The sequence below is a fragment of the Gymnoscopelus braueri genome (genome assembly GCF_963280865.1).
Source record: "Gymnoscopelus braueri genome assembly, chromosome: 20".
In the NCBI taxonomy this organism is placed as follows: domain Eukaryota; kingdom Metazoa; phylum Chordata; class Actinopteri; order Myctophiformes; family Myctophidae; genus Gymnoscopelus; species Gymnoscopelus braueri.
The window spans coordinates 44681487-44706877 of NC_137622.1; the positions used below are offsets into that span (position 1 = coordinate 44681487).

Consider the following 25391-nt stretch of genomic DNA (forward strand, 5'->3'; position numbering starts at 1 on the left):
TTCCAAGTTCCCTTTATTCACCACTGTTGTGTTGTTGTTACTATAATGATACAAATACACTTCCCATTCTGAATGACTAAAACATACATTATTCATAGTACAGCATGTGTTTGGTCTCAGGGCGTCTATTCCCAAACTCATTCTACTCATCATGTCGTGTCTCATTGCCTGTAGTTGAAAAACCTAGAAAACATATAACACCTGGACTATTGATATGTTGCCAGGGTCATTGCTGTGTTCATTCATTAATGTGTTGGGGTTCACATTGGGGTCCTGAGGCAGTCTCAGGCCCAGGGGCCCAAAGACTGATCCAGGATCCGCCCCTGATGTCAACTAAAACAAAGAATAAATTGACATAAAAAACGATGGAAATAATTCAGCTGAGAGACACTTGATACAGTGATTCAACACAGTTCTGTTTATTCACACAAACCAGTTTAAATCCAAGAACAATCATATAATCATAAAGCAGTGGCTCTCAAACTATTTTAATTTCAAAAGTAACTCTTGAACAAATGTGTAAAAAAAAAAAAAAAAGTGTACAAATGCACAATGGTTCCATTCGTACACTCTCAGAGTTACAGACCTGTAAAGGGTCCATTTGGAGGAAGCCTGACAGTACGTTTTAACAGCGGGCGACTCTCGGGCGATCGCCGGACGACATCGTCCAAAAGATAAATAAAATCCATCTTTTCAGATCAACATCGCCCCCCCGCCCACTTCGCCCTATATCGCCAGTAGTTGCCGGCTCTCGTAGACATATATAGGCACTTCCGGAAAAATACTATCCTGAATCGCCCGCTGTTAAAACGCACCGTGAGGGTCCCTGGATCACACTTTGAGAACCACTGACATAGTGTTAATACAGTGTGTGTCATGGGACACACCCTGATAACATATAGTTTGAGAATAAGCTGTGAACTGAGTGTCAATTTAACTCGCAGTGTACAAACGCAACCAAATAAATGGTTCATTTATACAGATCCTTAATCCAAAGCTCTTTACAGTGTGCTTCACATTCACACACTGACTGACAGCAGAGGAAACCATACAAGGCACCAACCTGCTCATTGTGAGCATTTAGGGGGTTCAGTGTCTTGCTCAAGGACACTTCGGCACTAACTCTGGGGGAGCCGGGGATTGAAACCGGGAACCTAGTATGTTTCCCAAGCGACCGATCTGCCCTCTGAGCCACTGCCTCCCCAAATGGACCCTAAGGGTCCAGGACACGTACGGGAAGATCCAAACCTCACCCACCTGGATCCCATCACTGAGATCAGCAACAGGTCTTAGTTATCTGACCAAATGGACTCTCACTTTAAACCATTCAATCCGAACACATCTGTGTCATTTTAGATTTATTTCGCTATTCAAATAAATCATGAAAATGTGTGCAAATCTTTGAATATATATATATATATATATATATATATATATATATATATATATATATATATATATATATATATATATATATATATATATTATTATTTTTAAGCGAACAGTTTTAACTCAAATTGAACCACTGATGCCTATAGAAACATACAAGTTTTTACGAAGCAAAGATTTGAGTTAAAATGTTCGCTTTAAAAAAAAACATATTCAAAGAAAGATTTGCAAAAACAATATTTATTTTTGAAGGCCACAAGGCTGTTGCCCTTCATTGTTGTTGAAAATATTTAGTTTCATAATGTTTTGTCAATGTTATACAGTATTATGAAACACACGTTAGGGGGAGGAGGAGGCTAGTAGTGTGTGCTTAATAACATGGATGTACATTCTTCAAGCTACGTCCAGAACTTTGATGCAGATATATTTACATCTATGAATGGCAACCGCTCTCACATACTGTAGCACTGAGTTATATATGTATAAATCACTAAGGTTCTCACATAGCACTGAGTTATATATGTATAAATCACTAAGGTTCTCACATAGCACTGAGTTATATATGTATAAATCACTAAGGTTCTCACATAGCACTGAGTTATATATGTATAAATCACTAAGGTTCTCACAGTTCTTGCATCAGGCTCTCTATTTCTGCAGCTCTATAATGCCAAGTTTGTTTTGCTGTGTTCCAGTTTGTATATATATATATGTATAAATCATTAGGTTTTCACATTATACAGTTATACATATATATATATATTTACATATATAATTCTCACATAGCACTGAGTTCCAGCACCAGTCTCTCCTTCCGTTTCTGTAGTTCTACTATAGAGTGTTTGTTTGTTGTGTTCCAGTTTGTCTATATATATGTATACATGTATAAATCCATCTACACATGGATTTATACATGTATACATATATAGATATATGTATATACATGTATAATTCTCACATAGCACTGAGCTCCTGCTCCAGCCTGTCCTTCTCTCTCTGCAGTTCTCCTATAGAGTGTTTGTTGTGCTCCAGACGGTCCTCTAACCACTGCAGCAGAGGCCCGCTGACGGCGGACATCTGGCTGCACAGGTTCTTGGTGAACACGGAGCCGTTGTGGATCTTGGTGACGGGGTCCAGGTGGGCGAGGTTGTGGATCTTCCTGTAGGTGTCCTGCTCCTCCTGACACAGGATGCGGGGCAGCTCCACGGCAGACTGCAGACACACGTTGGAGATGGAGGCCCTGGGCACCACGTGGACGGGGATCTCCACGCGCTCGTAGTCCGAGCCCTTCTGGGCCTGCTGCACCGACTGGAAGCAGGTGTACAGAACCCGGCCCGTCCTGTTAAGTGGTGGGAAATAAACGTTCATTTCAGCGAACGAACGATTTCGTTCACGGCAATGATTCGTTCAAATGATTCGTTCGCGTTCTCGTTCAGTAGCGCTTCCCGGCAGCGAGTGCGCGGCGCGGTAAACAGTGAGCATGGTCCGGTGACAGGTCTATAAGCTTAGCCCACGCCCTCCCGTCCTCCTGTGTGCGTGACGTGCGCGGAGCGGAGCGGAGTTACATTCACGAAATCGTGAATGTAACAGTTTCAGGAAGTGAACGGGTTCGTTCACGTTCACAGCAAAGAACTAGTTCTTATGAACGAATCGATCATGAAAGACCCATCACTGCCGTCCAGGGAGATGAGATAAGATAATATATGATAAGATAAGACTTCCCTAAAACTTTTAGAACTCTAATCCCAACCCCTACCCACTGCACCTCACCTGGTGTTCTTGTCCTCGATGAAGCAGGAGAAGATGAGGCCCACGAAGCCCTGGTCCATCATCTGGTACATGGCCTGGGTCCTGACGTCCACGTGGGACGGCCACACTGTGATGTGAGGGTGGGAGTGGTACCAGCCCACCACCCGCATGGGCCGGCCCGTCATGTCCGCTAGACGCTCCGCCTCCGTGGAGGCTGATGAACAGATGAGAGGAAAGAGGGATGTGTATTAAAACACATTTCAACAACAAGGCAAAGCGCTTCACACAACATTAACCCATTAACACATTGCATGCCAATCGCGTAGCCTACGCGAAGTGGTCTCTTTTTTTTTTCCATTGTAGCACTCTCTCACAGTGACACATTTCATTGTAGCACTCTCTCACAGTGACACATTTCATTGTAGCACTCTCACAGTGACACATTTCATTGTAGCACTCTCTCACAGTGACACATTTCATTGTAGCACTCTCTCTCAGTGACACATTTCATTGTAGCACTCTCTCTCAGTGACACATTTCATTGTAGCACTCTCTCTCAGTGACACATTTCATTGTAGCACTCTCTCACAGTGACACATTTCATTGTAGCACTCTCTCTCAGTGACACATTTCATTGTAGCACTCTCTCACAGTGACACATTTCATTGTAGCACACCCGGATACGGAAATGACGTCAATCGAAGATTTTCGTTCCCATAGACACACACGACCGGAAACGGAAGGCCTACAAATTCACGCCCACTTTTGACACAGCGCCGCTACTCGGGGTCCGTTAGAACGATGAACTGCAGCTGCCCATGCAATCCCTATGAGAGGATATGAGAATTAGCCTACTTTTAAAATATTCCTACATTAACTGGTCTCGCCTCCCCTAAAAAAATAATAATAATAACCCGAAAATGTATCAATGTGTGCTTAATGTCCTCAAAGTCACGCATCCAACAAGCCTTCTTGTTCTGTTCCAGAGATAATGACCAAAACAGCTTGAAAACGGCCACTTTCGCCAGTTTTCTGGGTATTGAAAACCTCAAGGGATGCGTCCGTGACGTATATACCATGCGACCACTTAAAGGATCTCCGATGCTAGCGGTTTTGACATACTGATGGAGTATATTATAGTATATTGTGGGTAGTATATCGAGATGGCAGGTATGGGACATTAACTCTTTGACTGCGGACGACGCGATAACGCGTCAAGTGCTACTTTGTCCAGTTGGCCGTCGACGCGCTCGACGCGCTGGACGCGCGTTCATTGTTTAATCTCTGATTGCGCTATGCTGCTTAATATTCAATGTTATTCTCGAGTTCCACTTACTTCACGGACATCTGCATCCGGTTTCATGACCTGGATTCCGTTTCCGGTTTTTGATTCTTTTCCCCAGTCATTTTCGTCCAAAATAGGTAAATAAACGGTCTTTCACACGGTATGACGGACAAACGGACAGTTTCTCTTCTATAATCTATGGTCTGGGTGACGATCAGTCATCGCCGTCGTGTATCACGACGGCATTTTGGCGATCAAAACAATCTGGGACGACGTCACTTCCGTTTTCATGTTTTTCCCTGTCTAATCTATCAAGAAGGCTGAGAGAGACCCAACGACCTGATCAAGCAGTCATGTGCTGCACTCTAGTGGCGGATTTGTGCTGGGTCTTTACATTATGTCCCCTTAAATTATTTTCATGAGAAAAATTCAAAATATAAAAATAAAAAAACACGAAAATTGCTGGCACTGGGGGAGTACTTTATGAAAATACTCTGGCAGTCAAAGAGTTAAAAAGGATAAATTAAACAAATGGGACAGATTATTAGAACACATAAAAAATCGCTACAGCCTCAGTAGTTAACCAGTGAAATTACGGTATTTTACAATGCCTCTCATAGAGATTGCATTGAGAGCTGCAGTTCATCGTTCTAACGGACCCCGAGTAGCGGCGCTGTGTCAAAAGTGGGCGTGAATTTGTAGGCCTTCCGCTTCCGGTCGTGTGTGTCTATCTGCCGCCGCTCTAAAGCTTCCGCTAAATCGCCATTATCTCGTGTTGTTTTTCTCCGCGCTGAACGCTGCTTGAAACGGGTTTTAGAAACTGCCACTACTGCAAAATGGAATGTCGGCGATTGAAAATGTGTTCTCTGGGCCACTCACACAACTACCCTGGCCTGTGTGTCTACAAACAGTTGAACACGCGATCATAAGGTATTTAGCGAGGTCTGTGGCGACGTGAAAAATAAAAAATAAATTAAGACCGGGAAAGCATCAGTGTTCTTTTTTGATTTCTTTGGCTATTCAAAAATAGCAGATCTACAAGCTCATAGCGCGGCTGTGATCTGTTTTGGTTTTTTTATCGTGAAAATGTGTGCAAATCTTTGTATATATATTTTTCTAAATCTTATTGCTTCTGGAGGATTCTACACATGTCTTCTAAATCCTAACCTTCTGGAAAGAATTATGTTTCTATGTCTGTGGTTCTCAAACCATTTCATGTCAAGGACCCCCAAAATGATATGTATTTTCCTGTGGACCCCTCATCTCAAAATATTTTATTCCAGGGACCCCCCCCCCCCCCCCCCCCGAAGCAAAGATTTAAGTAAAAAATGTTTGCTTTAAACAATATATATATTCAAAGATGTGCACCAATTTTCACAATTCTAAAATAAAATAGCAAATCTACAAGCTGATCTACAAGCTCGCAGGAAGCAGCTTGTAGATCTGCTATTTTTGAATAGCCCAAAGAAATCAAAAATGACACAGATGTGTTCCCGGCTTTAAAGGGTTAAGAAGAGAATTACTAGAGGACATTGTAAAGTATTGTAAAGTATTTAAGTACATATACTGCAGAGTATTGTAAAGTATTTAAGTACATATACTGCAGAGTATTGTAAAGTATTTAAGTACATGTACTCATACATTATAAGGGGCGGCCATAGCTGAGTGGTTAGTGAGCCCGCCTAGGGAGCCAGAGGCCCTGGTTGCCCCAGGTACGATTCCAGGCCACGCCAGCATATGTGTCGATGAAATGAAATTTGTCCCTTAGCAAGACTCTTAACCCCTAATTGCTCACAGGCCCTCATTGGAAACAAGCCCGCAAGGACTTTCATGAACGTCCTGTTAAAAGGAATTATCCTTATACCTGCAGAGAGCTGTTCAGGTGAGATCTCCACGCGGTCCTTCCTCTTGTCTGAGCGACGCAGGATGATGACAGAGTGGATGTGAACGATCCTGTTGGGACAGAGACCACATTTATTTTAAACAACCGGCACCCCAAAAAAAGCTTTCGAGCAAATGTTCACAATTTCTTAAGATTCATTTCCTCCCTTTTTTATTTTCATCATTTTAGCGCTTAGTGACTGCATCTCTCATGATAAACATCTATAAAAGCACTCAGAACAAGTGTTGCTATTTTAACTGTGGTGAACAAAACACAGTAGACACAATGTCTGGTGGAAACAGTAGCCCCTACGGAACCTCTCCCTCCGCTATGTAGCTCCGAGCTACATAGCGGAGGGAGAGGTTCCGTCGGAGCTGGTGGAAACAGCAACTCTCAGTCTGAATTTTAGAACGCCAAGGAGTACAAGTGAGTTTTCAAACGTGATTTAAACACAGGCAGGGTTTGAGACACTCTAACATGGGGTGGAAGCTCGTTTCACAGTTTGGGCGCTACGGAGGGAAATTATCTTTCTCCTCGGGTCTTCAGGGACCTTAAGAAGTGACCGGTCAGTCGACCTCAAGACCCTCGTAGAGTTATTGGGAGGTAGAAGCTCCGGTATGTACAATGGTGCCAACCCATTTAAGGACTTCAAAACAAACATTAAAATCTCTAACTGAATCCTGTAACAAACAGGGAGCCAGTGTAGGGAGGCAAGAATCGGGGAGATGTGATCATACTTCCGTGCCCCTGTTAAGAGGACATGTTTTGGTAGTGAATGTTGAACACCAGGACATTTAGTGTTTTATATTTATCTATCAGTGCTCGGGACAACCAGCTTGAAAGTTGAAACTAGGGGACAATCGTCTGGTCAATTCAATTCAATTCAAAGGAGCTTTATTGGCATGAGAAAACGTTTACATTGCCAAAGCAAGAAGTGTCAAATGAAACCAATACAAATGTACAAATGTGTGTACAATTAAAGAGTGTGTAGTTAGTATGTGTACACAGAGCTGTGTGTCACATTGCAACTGGGAGAAACTATCTTACCAAACCACAACAATGTCGTTAGTTATAGTTGTTGACCGAACCTGGTAGCATATTATTATTTCCCACAATGTTTAGGTTGTTGTATTGTATTATTATTGTAATAATAATAATAATGATAACCTGTTGTTCTCCATCTCTCCTATAAACAGGACTATATTAATAATAATAATGATAATAATAATAATAATAATAATAATAATAATAATAATAATAATAACCTGTTGCTCTCCATCTCTCCTATACACAGGCCTATATTAATAATATTATATATTATATTTACCTGTTAGTCTCCATCTCTCCTATACACAGGCCTATATGAATAATATTATATATTATATTTACCCGTTATTCTCCACCTCTCCTACACAGGCCTATATTAATAATATTATATATTATATTTACCTGTTAGTCTCCATCTCTCCTATACACAAGCCTTTATTAATAATATTATATATTATATATTATATTTACCTGTTAGTCTCCAACTCTCCTATACACAGGCCTATATTAATATATATTATATATTATATATATTACCTGTTAGTCTCCATCTCTCCTATACACAGGCCTATATTAATATATATATTATATATTATATATATTACCTGTTAGTCTCCATCTCTCCTATACACAGGCCTATATTAATATATATATTATATATTATATATATATTACCTGTTAGTCTCCATCTCTCCTATACACAGGCCTATATTAATATATATATTATATTATATATATTACCTGTTAGCCTCCATCTCTCCTATACACAGGCCTATATTAATATATATATTATATTATATATATTACCTGTTAGTCTCCATCTCTCCTATACACAGGCCTATATTAATATATATATTATATATATTACCTGTTAGTCTCCATCTCTCCTATACACAGGCCTATATTAATATATATATTATATATTATATATATTACCTGTTAGTCTCCATCTCTCCTATACACAGGCCTATATTAATATATATATTATATATTATATATATTTACCTGTTAGTCTCCATCTCTCCTATACACAGGCCTATATTAATATATATTATATATTATATATATTACCTGTTAGTCTCCATCTCTCCTATACACAGGCCTATATTATTATATATTATATATTATATATATTATATATATTACCTGTTAGTCTCCATCTCTCCTATACACAGGCCTATATTAATATATATTATATATTATATATTACCTGTTAGTCTCCATCTCTCCTATACACAGGCCTATATTATATATATTATATATATTATATATTATATATTATATATTACCTGTTAGTCTCCATCTCTCCTATACACAGGCCTATATTAATATATATTATATATTATATATATTACCTGTTAGTCTCCATCTCTCCTATACACAGGCCTATATTATTATATATTATATATTATATATATTACCTGTTAGTCTCCATCTCTCCTATACACAGGCCTATATTAATATATATTATATATTATATATATTACCTGTTAGTCTCCATCTCTCCTATACACAGGCCTATATTAATATATATTATATATTATATATATTACCTGTTAGTCTCCATCTCTCCTATACACAGGCCTATATTATTATATATTATATATTATATATATTATATATATTACCTGTTAGTCTCCATCTCTCCTATACACAGGCCTATATTAATATATATTATATATTATATATTACCTGTTAGTCTCCATCTCTCCTATACACAGGCCTATATTAATATATATTATATATTATATATATTACCTGTTAGTCTCCATCTCTCCTATACACAGGCCTATATTAATATATATTATATATTATATATATTACCTGTTAGTCTCCATCTCTCCTATACACAGGCCTATATTAATATATTGTGGTGATCCACATTGAGAGACTTTGAGAGACATTCACCAAAGAGGGCTTGTCCCTTTAAGAGCGAGGCTCATGGGGATATAGGTACTTCCGGTTCCGGGTTAATGTAGTGTTGTTGTTATGCTGCTCGCAGTGAATGAATGAAGTTGAATGAATGGTGTACTGCTCACGGTGAAGTTTAGTAAACTACCTCAACTCGCCTACGTCTCCTGTCTCGCTGTTTCTTCCTCCACATTGGTGACCCTGAGAAAACGAACATGTTAAACGGCGATGACGCCCCCGCGGACGCAGCGGCTCCCGCACCGAACGGGGCTAACGTCGCGGCTAATATACAGGCTAACATCAACGCCGCCACCGTCAAGCTGCCCGATTTTTGGCAGCATAATCCACGACCGTGGTTTCAACACATTGAAGCTCAATTCCAGCTGAGAGGAATAACGCAGGATGTAACGAAATACTTTCATGTTGTTGCGGCGTTGGATGCGTCAACAACGGCACGAGCGATGATGCTGTTGGAGGATCCACCGGCAGCCGGCAAGTACGATGCACTAAAGACATTCCTTCTGAAACTTTACGAACTGTCAGAACTGGAGAAAGCGGACCACTTGCTGTCCCTCAACGGCCTCTGTGATCGCAGACCGTCAGAGTTGATGGAGAAGATGCTAGCTGTGCTGGGATCCGCTGATCCCTCCTTTCTGTTCGTACATCTTTTTCTGCGGCAGCTTCCAGTGCCGGTGCGCACAGCAATGGCCAGTTCCCCCCTCTCCTCCACCAAGGACTATCGCGGTCTGGCTGCGGAAGCGGACAGGGTTTTCCTAGCCAATCGGCAGCAGTTTGTCCATGCGCTGCTGCCCCATCAGGACACCTCAACCCCACCCCTGGAGGACTATACGGACACCGCGGCTGCGGTGACAGCCCGACGCCAACCAGATGACGGGCTCTGTTATTACCATGCCAGGTTTGGGGCCAAGGCTAAGCAGTGTCGCAAGCCATGTAGTTTCAGGGGGCAGGGAAACGCCAGGGCCAGCGCTCATTAGCAGCTATGGGCGCTGGCCAGGACTGCAAGCTGTTGTTCATCACCGACTCCGTGTCTGGCCGGCGGCTGCTGGTGGACTCGGGCGCTCAACGCAGCATCCTGCCAGCACAGGCCGTGGACACCATCGCCGGCGGACACGGGCCCCAGATGGACGCCGCTAACGGCACGCCCATACAGACTTATGGCACCAGGCATGTGGAGGTGTGTTTTGGCGGGCGCCGTTTCGGCTGGGATTTCGTTATGGCTGCTGTGTCCACGCCGCTCCTGGGTGCGGACTTCCTCTGTGCTTACAGCCTTCTGGTTGATGTTAAGAACTGTCGCCTGATCGATGCCCTCTCCTTCGCTTCGTACCGTTGTACGCTTGGGGGGGCCGGAGCTCTCTGCCTGTTAAACACGCTTGCCACGGGGGATCCATATCAACGCCTGCTCGCCGGGTTCCCTGACCTCACCACACCCACGTTCTCGTCTGCAGTGGCTAAGCACGGCGTGGAACATCATATTACCACCGAGGGCCCTCCAGTCTATGCCCGGGCTCGGCGCCTCGATACGGCCAAGCTGGCAATCGCCAGAGGAGAGTTTTCCACCATGGAGCGTCTAGGCATTGTGCGCCGCTCGAACAGCCCGTGGGCTTCCCCCCTACACATGGTGGCTAAGGCTGGCGGGGGTTGGCGCCCCTGCGGCGATTTCCGTCGCCTGAATAACGCCACAACCGCCGACCGGTACCCGGTCCCGCACATACAAGACTTCTCTGCCCACCTGGCGGGGGCCATCATCTTCTCCAAGGTGGACCTGGTGCGCGGGTACCACCAGGTGCCGGTCCATCCACGTGACGTGCCAAAGACAGCTGTCATCACGCCCTTTGGACTTTTCGAGTTCCTGCGGATGCCGTTTGGCCTCATGGGGGCGGCGCAGACGTTTCAGCGCCTGATGGACTCTGTGCTCCGAGACATGCCGTTCTTGTTTGTATACTTAGATGACATTCTAGTAGCCAGTGCGTCCATGGAGGAGCACATGGCGCACCTCCGGCAGCTGTTTGAGCGCCTTAGCGAACACGGCCTCATTGTTAACCCGGCCAAGTGCCAGTTCGGGCAGTCCTCCATCACCTTCCTCGGACACCACGTCGCTCCACAGGGAGCCGCCCCCCTTCCCGCCAGGGTGGATGCCGTCTCCAGTTTTCCTCGTCCCCGCACCGTACAGTCTCTGCAGGAGTTTCTGGGCATGGTGAACTTTTACAACCGTTTCCTCCCCCATGCTGCCCACCTCATGCGCCCCTTGTACGAAGCCCTGCGGGGCAAGGTGCCCAAGGATGAGTTGGACTGGTCCCCGGTGATGGACAAAGCCTTCAGTGCAGCCAAGACCGCGCTGGCCAACGCTGCTCTGCTGGCGCACCCTTCTCCCGCTGCACCGATCGCCCTAACAACTGACGCCTCTGACTACGCAGTGGGGGCGGTGTGCGAGCAGTGGGTGGGCGGTGCCTGGCAGCCACTGGCCTTTTTCAGCAAGCAGCTCCGCGACAACGAGCGGAAATACAGTACCTTCGACAGAGAGCTGCTGGGTCTGTTTCTCGCCACCAGACACTTTCGATTCCTGTTGGAGGGCCGCCGGTTCACTGCCTTCGTGGACCACAAGCCGCTGACGTTCTCCATGGCCAAGACCTCGGAGCCGTGGTCAGGGCGTCAGCAGCGTCAGCTCTCGGCGATCTCCGAGTTCACCACGGACATTCAGCACGTGGCGGGCAAGGACAACTTCGTCGCCGACTGCCTTTCTCGGGCGGTCGTCGGGTCAGTCCACTTGGGACTGGATTATGCTGCCATGGCGGCAGACCAAGCCACAGACTCAGACATTCAAGCCTACCGGACGGGCCCTACTGCACTGCAGCTGGAGGAGGTGGTGTTCGACAAAGCCAACACAACTCTCCTCTGCGACATCTCCACCGGCCAACCGCGCCCTATGGTACCTGCAGCCTGGCGGCGCCAGGTTTTCGACACCATCCACGGCCTTTCCCACCCAGGTGTGAAAGCCTCGACTAAGCTGGTGGGGGTCAAGTTTGTGTGGCCTGGCCTCCGGAAGGATGTTAGGACCTGGGCTAGTTCATGCGTGGCGTGCCAGCGCGCAAAAGTGCACCGCCATACCAAAGCTCCTTTGGCACCGTTTATAGTGCCAGAGAGGCGTTTCGACCATGTGAATGTGGACCTGGTGGGCCCACTGCCCCCCTCCCACGGATATACTCACCTCTTCACCATGGTGGACAGGACCACCAGGTGGCCGGAGGCTGTTCCACTGGCCTCCACTACGGCGGCGGAGGTGGCTCGGGCGTTCATCGGGTGCTGGGTGGCCCGCTTCGGCACACCAGGGGACATCACGAGCGACAGGGGCCCCCAGTTCACCTCGGAGCTCTGGACTGCAGTTGCTGAGCACCTGGGGGTGAAGATCCACCGCACTACGGCATACAACCCGCAGGGCAATGGACTTTGTGAGCGGTTCCATAGGGACATGAAGGCCGCTCTTCGGGCCGGCCTTACGGATAGCGACTGGGTTGACCGCCTCCCGTGGGTCATGCTCGGTCTTCGCTCTGCCCCCAAGGAGGACCTCCAGGCCTCGTCCGCCGAGCTGGTGTACGGCCAGCCACTGCGGGTCCCGGGGGAGTTTCTTCCGGATGCCACGGCTCCCTGGTCGGCCGCCTCACATCGAACTGTGTCCCGGGGCGTCGCCGAGGCCCTTATTCCCATTCCGACATCTCGCCACTGCCTCCCCCAGTCCTACGTCCCCAGGGACCTGCCATCATCAAAGTACGTCTTCATCCGGCACGACAGCCATCGGACGCCGCTGCAGCCCCCTTATGACGGGCCCTTCCGGGTCCTGGAGGCGGGCGCTAAAAACTTTGTTGTGGACATGGGGGGCAGGCCAGAGCGGGTCACTATAGACCGGCTTAAGCCTGCTCACTTGGACAAGGACCAGCCAGTTCAGTTGGCCCTACCCCCGCGGCGGGGGCGCCCTCCGCTTTCAGCCCCCACCTCTGTCCCTGCCCTGGCCCCTTCCGTGGCAGGGAAGGGGCCACTTCTCGCCCTTGATTCCCCTCCTGTTAAGCGCAGTCGTTTCGGCCGCTTGATCCGTCCCCCACCACATTGACTATTCTTTTGTGTTACTAAGGGACGGGGCTGTTGGACTGTTCACTGACTAATTATTTGGTTGCACTTTTTGTATTGGTGAATTCTGGGGGGGCCTGTGTGGTGATCCACATTGAGAGACTTTGAGAGACATTCACCAAAGAGGGCTTGTCCCTTTAAGAGCGAGGCTCATGGGGATATAGGTACTTCCGGTTCCGGGTTAATGTAGTGTTGTTGTTATGCTGCTCGCAGTGAATGAATGAAGTTGAATGAATGGTGTACTGCTCACGGTGAAGTTTAGTAAACTACCTCAACTCGCCTACGTCTCCTGTCTCGCTGTTTCTTCCTCCACAATATATTATATATTATATATATTACCTGTTAGTCTCCATCTCTCCTATACACAGGCCTATATTAATATATATATTATATATTATATATATTACCTGTTAGTCTCCATCTCTCCTATACACAGGCCTATATTAATATATATATTATATATTATATATATATTACCTGTTAGTCTCCATCTCTCCTATACACAGGCCTATATTAATATATATATTATATTATATATATTACCTGTTAGCCTCCATCTCTCCTATACACAGGCCTATATTAATATATATATTATATTATATATATTACCTGTTAGTCTCCATCTCTCCTATACACAGGCCTATATTAATATATATATTATATATATTACCTGTTAGTCTCCATCTCTCCTATACACAGGCCTATATTAATATATATATTATATATTATATATATTACCTGTTAGTCTCCATCTCTCCTATACACAGGCCTATATTAATATATATATTATATATTATATATATTTACCTGTTAGTCTCCATCTCTCCTATACACAGGCCTATATTAATATATATTATATATTATATATATTACCTGTTAGTCTCCATCTCTCCTATACACAGGCCTATATTATTATATATTATATATTATATATATTATATATATTACCTGTTAGTCTCCATCTCTCCTATACACAGGCCTATATTAATATATATTATATATTATATATTACCTGTTAGTCTCCATCTCTCCTATACACAGGCCTATATTATATATATTATATATATTATATATTATATATTATATATTACCTGTTAGTCTCCATCTCTCCTATACACAGGCCTATATTAATATATATTATATATTATATATATTACCTGTTAGTCTCCATCTCTCCTATACACAGGCCTATATTAATATATATTATATATTATATATATTACCTGTTAGTCTCCATCTCTCCTATACACAGGCCTATATTAATATATATTATATATTATATATATTACCTGTTAGTCTCCATCTCTCCTATACACAGGCCTATATTAATATATATTATATATTATATATATTACCTGTTAGTCTCCATCTCTCCTATACACAGGCCTATATTAATATATATTATATATTATATATATTACCTGTTAGTCTCCATCTCTCCTATACACAGGCCTATATTAATATATATTATATATTATATATATTACCTGTTAGTCTCCATCTCTCCTATACACAGGCCTATATTAATATATATTATATATTATATATATTTACCTGTTAGTCTCCATCTCTCCTATACACAGGCCTATATTAATATATATTATATATTATATATATTACCTGTTAGTCTCCATCTCTCCTATACACAGGCCTATATTAATATATATTATATATTATATATATTACCTGTTAGTCTCCATCTCTCCTATACACAGGCCTATATTAATATATATTATATATTATATTTACCTGTTAGTCTCCATCTCTCCTATACACAGGCCTATATTAATATATATTATATATTATATATATTACCTGTTAGTCTCCATCTCTCCTATACACAGTCCTATATTAATATATATTATATATTATATATATTACCTGTTAGTCTCCATCTCTCCTATACACAGGCCTATATTAATATATATTATATTTTATATATATTACCTGTTAGTCTCCATCTCTCCTATACACAGGCCTATATTAATATATATTATATTTTATATATATTACCTGTTAGTCTCCATCTCTCCTATACACAGGCCTATATTATTATATTTTATATATATTACCTGTTAGTCTCCATCTCTCCTATACACAGGCCTATATTAATATATATTATATATTATATATATTACCTGTTAGTCTCCATCTCTCCTATACACAGGCCTATATTAATATATATTATATATTATATATATTAACCTGTTAGTCTCCATCTCTCCTATACACAGGCCTATATTAATATATATTATATATTATATATATTACCTGTTAGTCTCCATCTCTCCTATACACAGGCCTATATTAATATATATATTATATATTATATATATTACCTGTTAGTCTCCATCTCTCCTATACACAGGCCTATATTAATATATATTATATTATATATATTACCTGTTAGTCTCCATCTCTCCTATACACAGGCCTATATTAATATATATTATATATTATATATATTACCTGTTAGTCTCCATCTCTCCTATACACAGGCCTATATTAATATATATATTATATTATATATATTACCTGTTAGTCTCCATCTCTCCTATACACAGGCCTATATTAATATATATTATATATTATATATATTACCTGTTAGTCTCCATCTCTCCTATACACAGTCCTATATTAATATATATTATATATTATATATATTACCTGTTAGTCTCCATCTCTCCTATACACAGGCCTATATTAATATATATTATATATTATATATATTACCTGTTAGTCTCCATCTCTCCTATACACAGGCCTATATTAATATATATTATATATTATATTTACCTGTTAGTCTCCATCTCTCCTATACACAGGCCTATATTAATATATATTATATATTATATATATATTACCTGTTAGTCTCCATCTCTCCTATACACAGGCCTATATTAATATATATATTATATATTATATATATATTACCTGTTAGTCTCCATCTCTCCTATACACAGGCCTATATTAATATATATATTATATATATTATATATATTACCTGTTAGTCTCCATCTCTCCTATACACAGGCCTATATTAATATATATATTATATTAGGGCTGGGACTCGATTAAAAAAATTAATCTAATTAATTAGAGGCTTTGTAATTAATTAATCTAAATTAATCTATTTTAATCGCATATCAATATTTGACCTGAGAACAGTGAGAACCAATTTTTTCAAGTGGATTTTGGTACACGAGTGAATCAATGAATAGTGAGTACATAAGCTTAGGCAACAAAACATTGTTTATTTTTTTTTTATCAAGGTGGTACTTAACCAAACCAACAGATCAGTGCAATTATTGCCATAAAGTGCAGCAACTTTAGGATACATTGAAGAGATTCAGGTAGCCTATATACATTCAAGGACCTTCTGTAAACTCAACACTTCCAACCTGTTTTTTTTTTTTAAGTAAAACAATAGGCCTACTTTCAAATAAATCAGAACAGTGGAAACCCTGACCATTAGAAAACAAAACATATCTCTGTTGCTTCAGAGGGCATAACAGTCTTTGTTATTTACCAACAGTCCAACAAATCTAATCAACTCAGAAACACTCTGAATAAGGCCAGCATAATAAACAGTTCAACATAAAGTGCCATTTGTAGCATTTAAAATGGTAAAATAAAATAAAAAAGTGCCAGTGATTGACCTCAATCTCTCCTATTCCTCCAATATCCTGACAATATCTCTGTTGCAAAACATAGCCCATAACCAGTCAACATTTGAGTGACAACAAGCCTATTGGCCTCAGGATACCTCTCAGCCTACTTCTTCTGCTTCTTCTCTTTCAGCCAGTTGCTGAGACAAACTAGCCTGTTCACATTTTCAGAGCTCAAGGCTGCCCTTTTCTTTTGAACAATGTTACCTGCCAGTGAGAAAAGTCTCTCACAAGGGACAGAAGTGGCAGGGCTGCCCAGATACTTGCGTGCCAGGGTAGAAAGCTGTGGATGGGCCCCTGCATGAGTGGACCACCAGTGCAGTGGGCAGTCTGTCTCACTGATGGTGGGCTCTGCTCTGTAGCGTCTCAGAGCCATGTTGGGCCCCTCTTCATCCTCTGATTCAGAGTCTGAATTAAACAGCAGGAGGCTCCTCTTCCTTGCTGGCTCCTCTGTGGGTTCTGGAGTGGCTCTGCCGGGTTCTTCTCGCAGCAGTGCGTCAACGCTGGTCCACACCCCTTCTCGCTCTCCTCTTGGTAGACACTTTAGGTCCTTAAAGCGCGGGTCGAGTGCTGTAGCCACCGTGAGCCATCCATGGTTGAGTGTATCTTTGCGTTGAGACAGGTCCTTTGTGAAGGCAGCCTTGAACCTCACCACGTAGGCTGGGTCGTCATCTGAGACCTCCATGATGTGGGGTCAGGTGGCGGAGAGAAGGTAACACCACAGAGCATGAGACATAAGTCTCACCCCCAAGGAGCTCAGTCACGTATCTGCAGTGGATAGTTTAGGAAAGTGATTTAATTATTGGACCAATTAATAGTAGATTCAAATTGCATATTTAAAAAAAATTTGTAGCAACTTTATACTATAGTCCTAGTGATATCGATATTCAGTACATACAATTTTGGAAAAGCAATTTAATTTATATTGCACTATCACTGTTCACAAAGCTTTTCAAGGGACAGTAACGTGTAATGAATCCCATTAATAAAACAGTTGGTGGGTGTTTACCTGCATGGTTCAAGGAGGGTCTCCAGCCTCTGCAGTTTGTCCCACTCTGCTGTAGTCAACATGGTTAGCTTGTGCTTCTGTTTGGCTAGAGTAGCCTTCACAGCCTCTTGGTTCTTCAACAGACGAGAGATCATAAACAGTGTTGAATTCCACCTTGTGGACACGTCCTGTATCAGTGGCTCTTTTTCTTGTCCATTTTCTTTTTGCTCCTGGTGCAGTTCCTCTGTGTTTGAGGGGCTGTGTTTAAAGTGCCCCACTATCTTGCGACATTTTGCCAATGTGGCTGTAAACCCACTGTCAGCAAGGCAAACAGTGATGGTCCTCTGCAACACGTGAGCAACACACGGCATGTGCTGGAATGTGAGCAGTCTCATTGCAGCAATCATGGTTCGGGCACTGTCTGTTCCGATTGTGGTGACCTTTTGTGTGGCTTCCCAGGCCTCTGCCACAGATTCAAAATCCTCTGCCACGTTTTCAGCAAAGTGCCTGGTGGTGGTCTTCTGGATGGTCAAGGCAAATGACTGAAGACGCCACTTGGTGTCAATAAAGTGTGCCGTCACACCGAGGTAATTTGAATTGCTTACCGAGGTCCAATGATCCCCAGTCAGTGCAACATATTCGGCTTCCTCCATTAAATTCTCCTTTGCTGTTTTTTCAGTCTCATAAAGCTGCTGGATTCTTTTTGACATTGTCTTTCTGCATGGCAGCTCATATGTTGTGTCAGACGACGCAATCTGCAGCACCTTTTGCAGCCCTTGATCTTCTACCACCGCAAGTGGTCTACAGTCGACTGCAATCCAGTGAGCCAGAGAGTTTGTTATTTTTTCAGACGTGGACTTACTCATGCTGGCTCTGAAACTACTCATCTGGTCGAGTGTGGGTTGGGTGTGGGTCGTTGTACTCGCACTCGTTTTATTAACGTTACCTTCCACACTAGCTGCAACATGTTTTGCCTTAATGTGATACCGGAGGCTTGACGAGCTGCGGTGATATGCGAATTCTTTTTTGCATAATTTGCACACAACCGTGTTTTTATCCACGCTTCCATCCGTCCGTTTTTTAAAACAAAAATGTCCATTCACGAAGCCAACCAAAGCTGTCTCATCGGCGTCTTCACTCATGTTTAACTTTTTCTCACTTTCATCCACCGTGTTGACTGGGGGTTTGTTGTTGTGTGAGACCATGCACGTTCATTTGGTGCACCGGGATAAGCGGTCCGTCTGAAACTCGTCCCGTGAGAAACGTTCCGCGGTGAAAAAATAAATGCGATTAAAATGCGTTAATTTTTTTAACGCGATATTTTTTCTGTAATTAATTGATCTAAATTAACGCGATAAAGTCCCGGCCCTATATTATATATATTATATATATTACCTGTTAGTCTCCATCTCTCCTATACACAGGCCTATATTAATATATATATTATATATATTATATATATTACCTGTTAGTCTCCATCTCTCCTATACACAGGCCTATATTAATATATATTATATATTATATATATAACCTGTTAGTCTCCATCTCTCCTATACACAGGCCTATATTAATATATATATTATATATTATATATATTACCTGTTAGTCTCCATATCTCCTATACACAGGCCTATATTAATAATATTATATATTATATATATTACCTGTTAGTCTCCATCTCTCCTATACACAGGCCTATATTAATATATATTATATATTATATATATTTACCTGTTAGTCTCCATCTCTCCTATACACAGGCCTATATTAATATATATTATATATTATATATATTACCTGTTAGCCTCCATCTCTCCTATACACAGGCCTATATTAATATATATTATATATTATATATATTACCTGTTAGTCTCCATCTCTCCTATACACAGTCCTATATTAATATATATTATATATTATATATATTACCTGTTAGTCTCCATCTCTCCTATACACAGGCCTATATTAATATATATTATATTTTATATATATTACCTGTTAGTCTCCATCTCTCCTATACACAGGCCTATATTATTATATTTTATATATATTACCTGTTAGTCTCCATCTCTCCTATACACAGGCCTATATTAATATATATATTATATTATATATATTACCTGTTAGTCTCCATCTCTCCTATACACAGGCCTATATTAATATATATTATATATTATATATATTACCTGTTAGTCTCCATCTCTCCTATACACAGGCCTATATTAATATATATTATATATTATATATATTACCTGTTAGTCTCCATCTCTCCTATACACAGGCCTATATTAATATATATTATATATTATATTTACCTGTTAGTCTCCATCTCTCCTATACACATGGCCTATATTAATATATATTATATATTATATATATTACCTGTTAGTCTCCATCTCTCCTATACACAGTCCTATATTAATATATATTATATATTATATATATTACCTGTTAGTCTCCATCTCTCCTATACACAGGCCTATATTAATATATATTATATTTTATATATATTACCTGTTAGTCTCCATCTCTCCTATACACAGGCCTATATTAATATATATTATATATTATATATATTACCTGTTAGTCTCCATCTCTCCTATACACAGGCCTATATTAATATATATTATATATTATATATATTACCTGTTAGTCTCCATCTCTCCTATACACAGGCCTATATTAATATATATTATATATTATATTTACCTGTTAGTCTCCATCTCTCCTATACACAGGCCTATATTAATATATATTATATATTATATATATTACCTGTTAGTCTCCATCTCTCCTATACACAGGCCTATATTAATATATATATTATATATTATATATATTACCTGTTAGTCTCCATCTCTCCTATACACAGTCCTATATTAATATATATTATATATTATATATATTACCTGTTAGTCTCCATCTCTCCTATACACAGGCCTATATTAATATATATTATATATTATATATATTACCTGTTAGTCTCCATCTCTCCTATACACAGTCCTATATTAATATATATTATATATTATATATATTACCTGTTAGTCTCCATCTCTCCTATACACAGGCCTATATTAATATATATTATATATTATATATATTACCTGTTAGTCTCCATCTCTCCTATACACAGGCCTATATTAATATATATTATATTTTATATATATTACCTGTTAGTCTCCATCTCTCCTATACACAGGCCTATATTAATATATATATTATATATTATATATATTACCTGTTAGTCTCCATCTCTCCTATACACAGTCCTATATTAATATATATTATATATTATATATATTACCTGTTAGTCTCCATCTCTCCTATACACAGGCCTATATTAATATATATTATATTTTATATATATTACCTGTTAGTCTCCATCTCTCCTATACACAGGCCTATATTATTATATTTTATATATATTACCTGTTAGTCTCCATCTCTCCTATACACAGGCCTATATTAATATATATTATATATTATATATATTACCTGTTAGTCTCCATCTCTCCTATACACAGGCCTATATTAATATATATTATATATTATATATATTACCTGTTAGTCTCCATCTCTCCTATACACAGGCCTATATTAATATATATTATATATTATATATATTACCTGTTAGTCTCCATCTCTCCTATACACAGTCCTATATTAATATATATTATATATTATATATATTACCTGTTAGTCTCCATCTCTCCTATACACAGGCCTATATTAATATATATTATATTTTATATATATTACCTGTTAGTCTCCATCTCTCCTATACACAGGCCTATATTATTATATTTTATATATATTACCTGTTAGTCTCCATCTCTCCTATACACAGGCCTATATTAATATATATTATATATTATATATATTACCTGTTAGTCTCCATCTCTCCTATACACAGGCCTATATTAATATATATTATATATTATATATATTACCTGTTAGTCTCCATCTCTCCTATACACAGGCCTATATTATTATATTTTATATATATTACCTGTTAGTCTCCATCTCTCCTATACACAGGCCTATATTAATATATATTATATATTATATATATTACCTGTTAGTCTCCATCTCTCCTATACACAGGCCTATATTAATATATATTATATATTATATATATTACCTGTTAGTCTCCATCTCTCCTATACACAGGCCTATATTAATATATATTATATATTATATATATTACCTGTTAGTCTCCATCTCTCCTATACACAGGCCTATATTAATATATATTATATATTATATATATTACCTGTTAGTCTCCATCTCTCCTATACACAGGCCTATATTAATATATATTATATATTATATATATTACCTGTTAGCCTCCATCTCTCCTATACACAGGCCTATATTAATATATATTATATATTATATATATTACCTGTTAGTCTCCATCTCTCCTATACACAGGCCTATATTATTATATTTTATATATATTACCTGTTAGTCTCCATCTCTCCTATACACAGGCCTATATTAATATATATATTATATTATATATATTACCTGTTAGTCTCCATCTCTCCTATACACAGGCCTATATTAATATATATTATATATTATATATATTACCTGTTAGTCTCCATCTCTCCTATACACAGGCCTATATTAATATATATTATATATTATATATATTACCTGTTAGTCTCCATCTCTCCTATACACAGGCCTATATTAATATATATTATATATTATATTTACCTGTTAGTCTCCATCTCTCCTATACACAGGCCTATATTAATATATATTATATATTATATATATTACCTGTTAGTCTCCATCTCTCCTATACACAGTCCTATATTAATATATATTATATATTATATATATTACCTGTTAGTCTCCATCTCTCCTATACACAGGCCTATATTAATATATATTATATTTTATATATATTACCTGTTAGTCTCCATCTCTCCTATACACAGGCCTATATTAATATATATTATATATTATATATATTACCTGTTAGTCTCCATCTCTCCTATACACAGGCCTATATTAATATATATTATATATTATATATATTACCTGTTAGTCTCCATCTCTCCTATACACAGGCCTATATTAATATATATTATATATTATATTTACCTGTTAGTCTCCATCTCTCCTATACACAGGCCTATATTAATATATATTATATATTATATATATTACCTGTTAGTCTCCATCTCTCCTATACACAGGCCTATATTAATATATATATTATATATTATATATATTACCTGTTAGTCTCCATCTCTCCTATACACAGTCCTATATTAATATATATTATATATTATATATATTACCTGTTAGTCTCCATCTCTCCTATACACAGGCCTATATTAATATATATTATATATTATATATATTACCTGTTAGTCTCCATCTCTCCTATACACAGTCCTATATTAATATATATTATATATTATATATATTACCTGTTAGTCTCCATCTCTCCTATACACAGGCCTATATTAATATATATTATATATTATATATATTACCTGTTAGTCTCCATCTCTCCTATACACAGGCCTATATTAATATATATTATATTTTATATATATTACCTGTTAGTCTCCATCTCTCCTATACACAGGCCTATATTAATATATATATTATATATTATATATATTACCTGTTAGTCTCCATCTCTCCTATACACAGTCCTATATTAATATATATTATATATTATATATATTACCTGTTAGTCTCCATCTCTCCTATACACAGGCCTATATTAATATATATTATATTTTATATATATTACCTGTTAGTCTCCATCTCTCCTATACACAGGCCTATATTATTATATTTTATATATATTACCTGTTAGTCTCCATCTCTCCTATACACAGGCCTATATTAATATATATTATATATTATATATATTACCTGTTAGTCTCCATCTCTCCTATACACAGGCCTATATTAATATATATTATATATTATATATATTACCTGTTAGTCTCCATCTCTCCTATACACAGGCCTATATTAATATATATTATATATTATATATATTACCTGTTAGTCTCCATCTCTCCTATACACAGTCCTATATTAATATATATTATATATTATATATATTACCTGTTAGTCTCCATCTCTCCTATACACAGGCCTATATTAATATATATTATATTTTATATATATTACCTGTTAGTCTCCATCTCTCCTATACACAGGCCTATATTATTATATTTTATATATATTACCTGTTAGTCTCCATCTCTCCTATACACAGGCCTATATTAATATATATTATATATTATATATATTACCTGTTAGTCTCCATCTCTCCTATACACAGGCCTATATTAATATATATTATATATTATATATATTACCTGTTAGTCTCCATCTCTCCTATACACAGGCCTATATTATTATATTTTATATATATTACCTGTTAGTCTCCATCTCTCCTATACACAGGCCTATATTAATATATATTATATATTATATATATTACCTGTTAGTCTCCATCTCTCCTATACACAGGCCTATATTAATATATATTATATATTATATATATTACCTGTTAGTCTCCATCTCTCCTATACACAGGCCTATATTAATATATATTATATATTATATATATTACCTGTTAGTCTCCATCTCTCCTATACACAGGCCTATATTAATATATATTATATATTATATATATTACCTGTTAGTCTCCATCTCTCCTATACACAGGCCTATATTAATATATATTATATATTATATATATTACCTGTTAGCCTCCATCTCTCCTATACACAGGCCTATATTAATATATATTATATATTATATATATATTATATATAATATATATATTATATTATATATTATATATTATATATTATATATTATATATATTATATATATTACCTGTTAGTCTCCATCTCTCCTATACACAGGCCTATATTAATATATATATTATATATTATATATATTACCTGTTAGTCTCCATCTCTCCTATACACAGGCCCATCACCTCTTCCTTCTCAGTGCTCAGAGCATGGTTCATACAGACCAGGAATGCGTCACATTCCAGCTGAACCGCAGACACAGCCATACCGCTGAGCTTTAATACTTTAATACTCTAATATAATGTACTTTAAATATAGTAATGAAGTGTTTTATAAATGAATGTAGGAGGTAGAAACACAACCCACTAAATCACTTCCGTGTTTTGTTTTGACGGAAGTGGTGCGTCCATCAAAACGTCTCGGCTGGAACTGGGAACAATTCCACTAGTTCCGGGACAGAGCCTGGTTAATTATTTTTAATTCATTATTATACTTATTTATTATAGTTAATTAAAACTAA

The 25391-nt window shown here is 38.8% G+C and overlaps 2 protein-coding genes across 2 annotated transcripts; both read right to left on the reverse strand.

The window, feature by feature from the left end:
• Nucleotides 1–1491: 1491 nt before the first annotated feature.
• brcc3 (BRCA1/BRCA2-containing complex, subunit 3) lies at nt 1492–25243 on the reverse strand. Its single transcript, XM_080416834.1, has 4 exons — nt 25019–25243; nt 6288–6376; nt 3160–3352; nt 1492–2728 (listed from the first exon to the last, which is right to left on the reverse strand). The coding sequence occupies exons 1-4, from the start codon at nt 25135–25137 to the stop codon at nt 2344–2346; spliced, it is 786 nt and encodes a 261-aa protein (XP_080272960.1). The 5' UTR covers nt 25138–25243; the 3' UTR covers nt 1492–2343.
• Nucleotides 16766–18176, reverse strand: LOC308076512 (E3 SUMO-protein ligase ZBED1-like). The gene is made up of 2 exons (XM_080416842.1): nt 18081–18176; nt 16766–17839 (listed from the first exon to the last, which is right to left on the reverse strand). Exon 2 carries the CDS (start codon nt 17754–17756, stop codon nt 17178–17180), a length of 579 nt encoding a protein of 192 aa, XP_080272968.1. The 5' UTR covers nt 17757–17839; nt 18081–18176; the 3' UTR covers nt 16766–17177.
• Nucleotides 25244–25391: the final 148 nt, after the last annotated feature.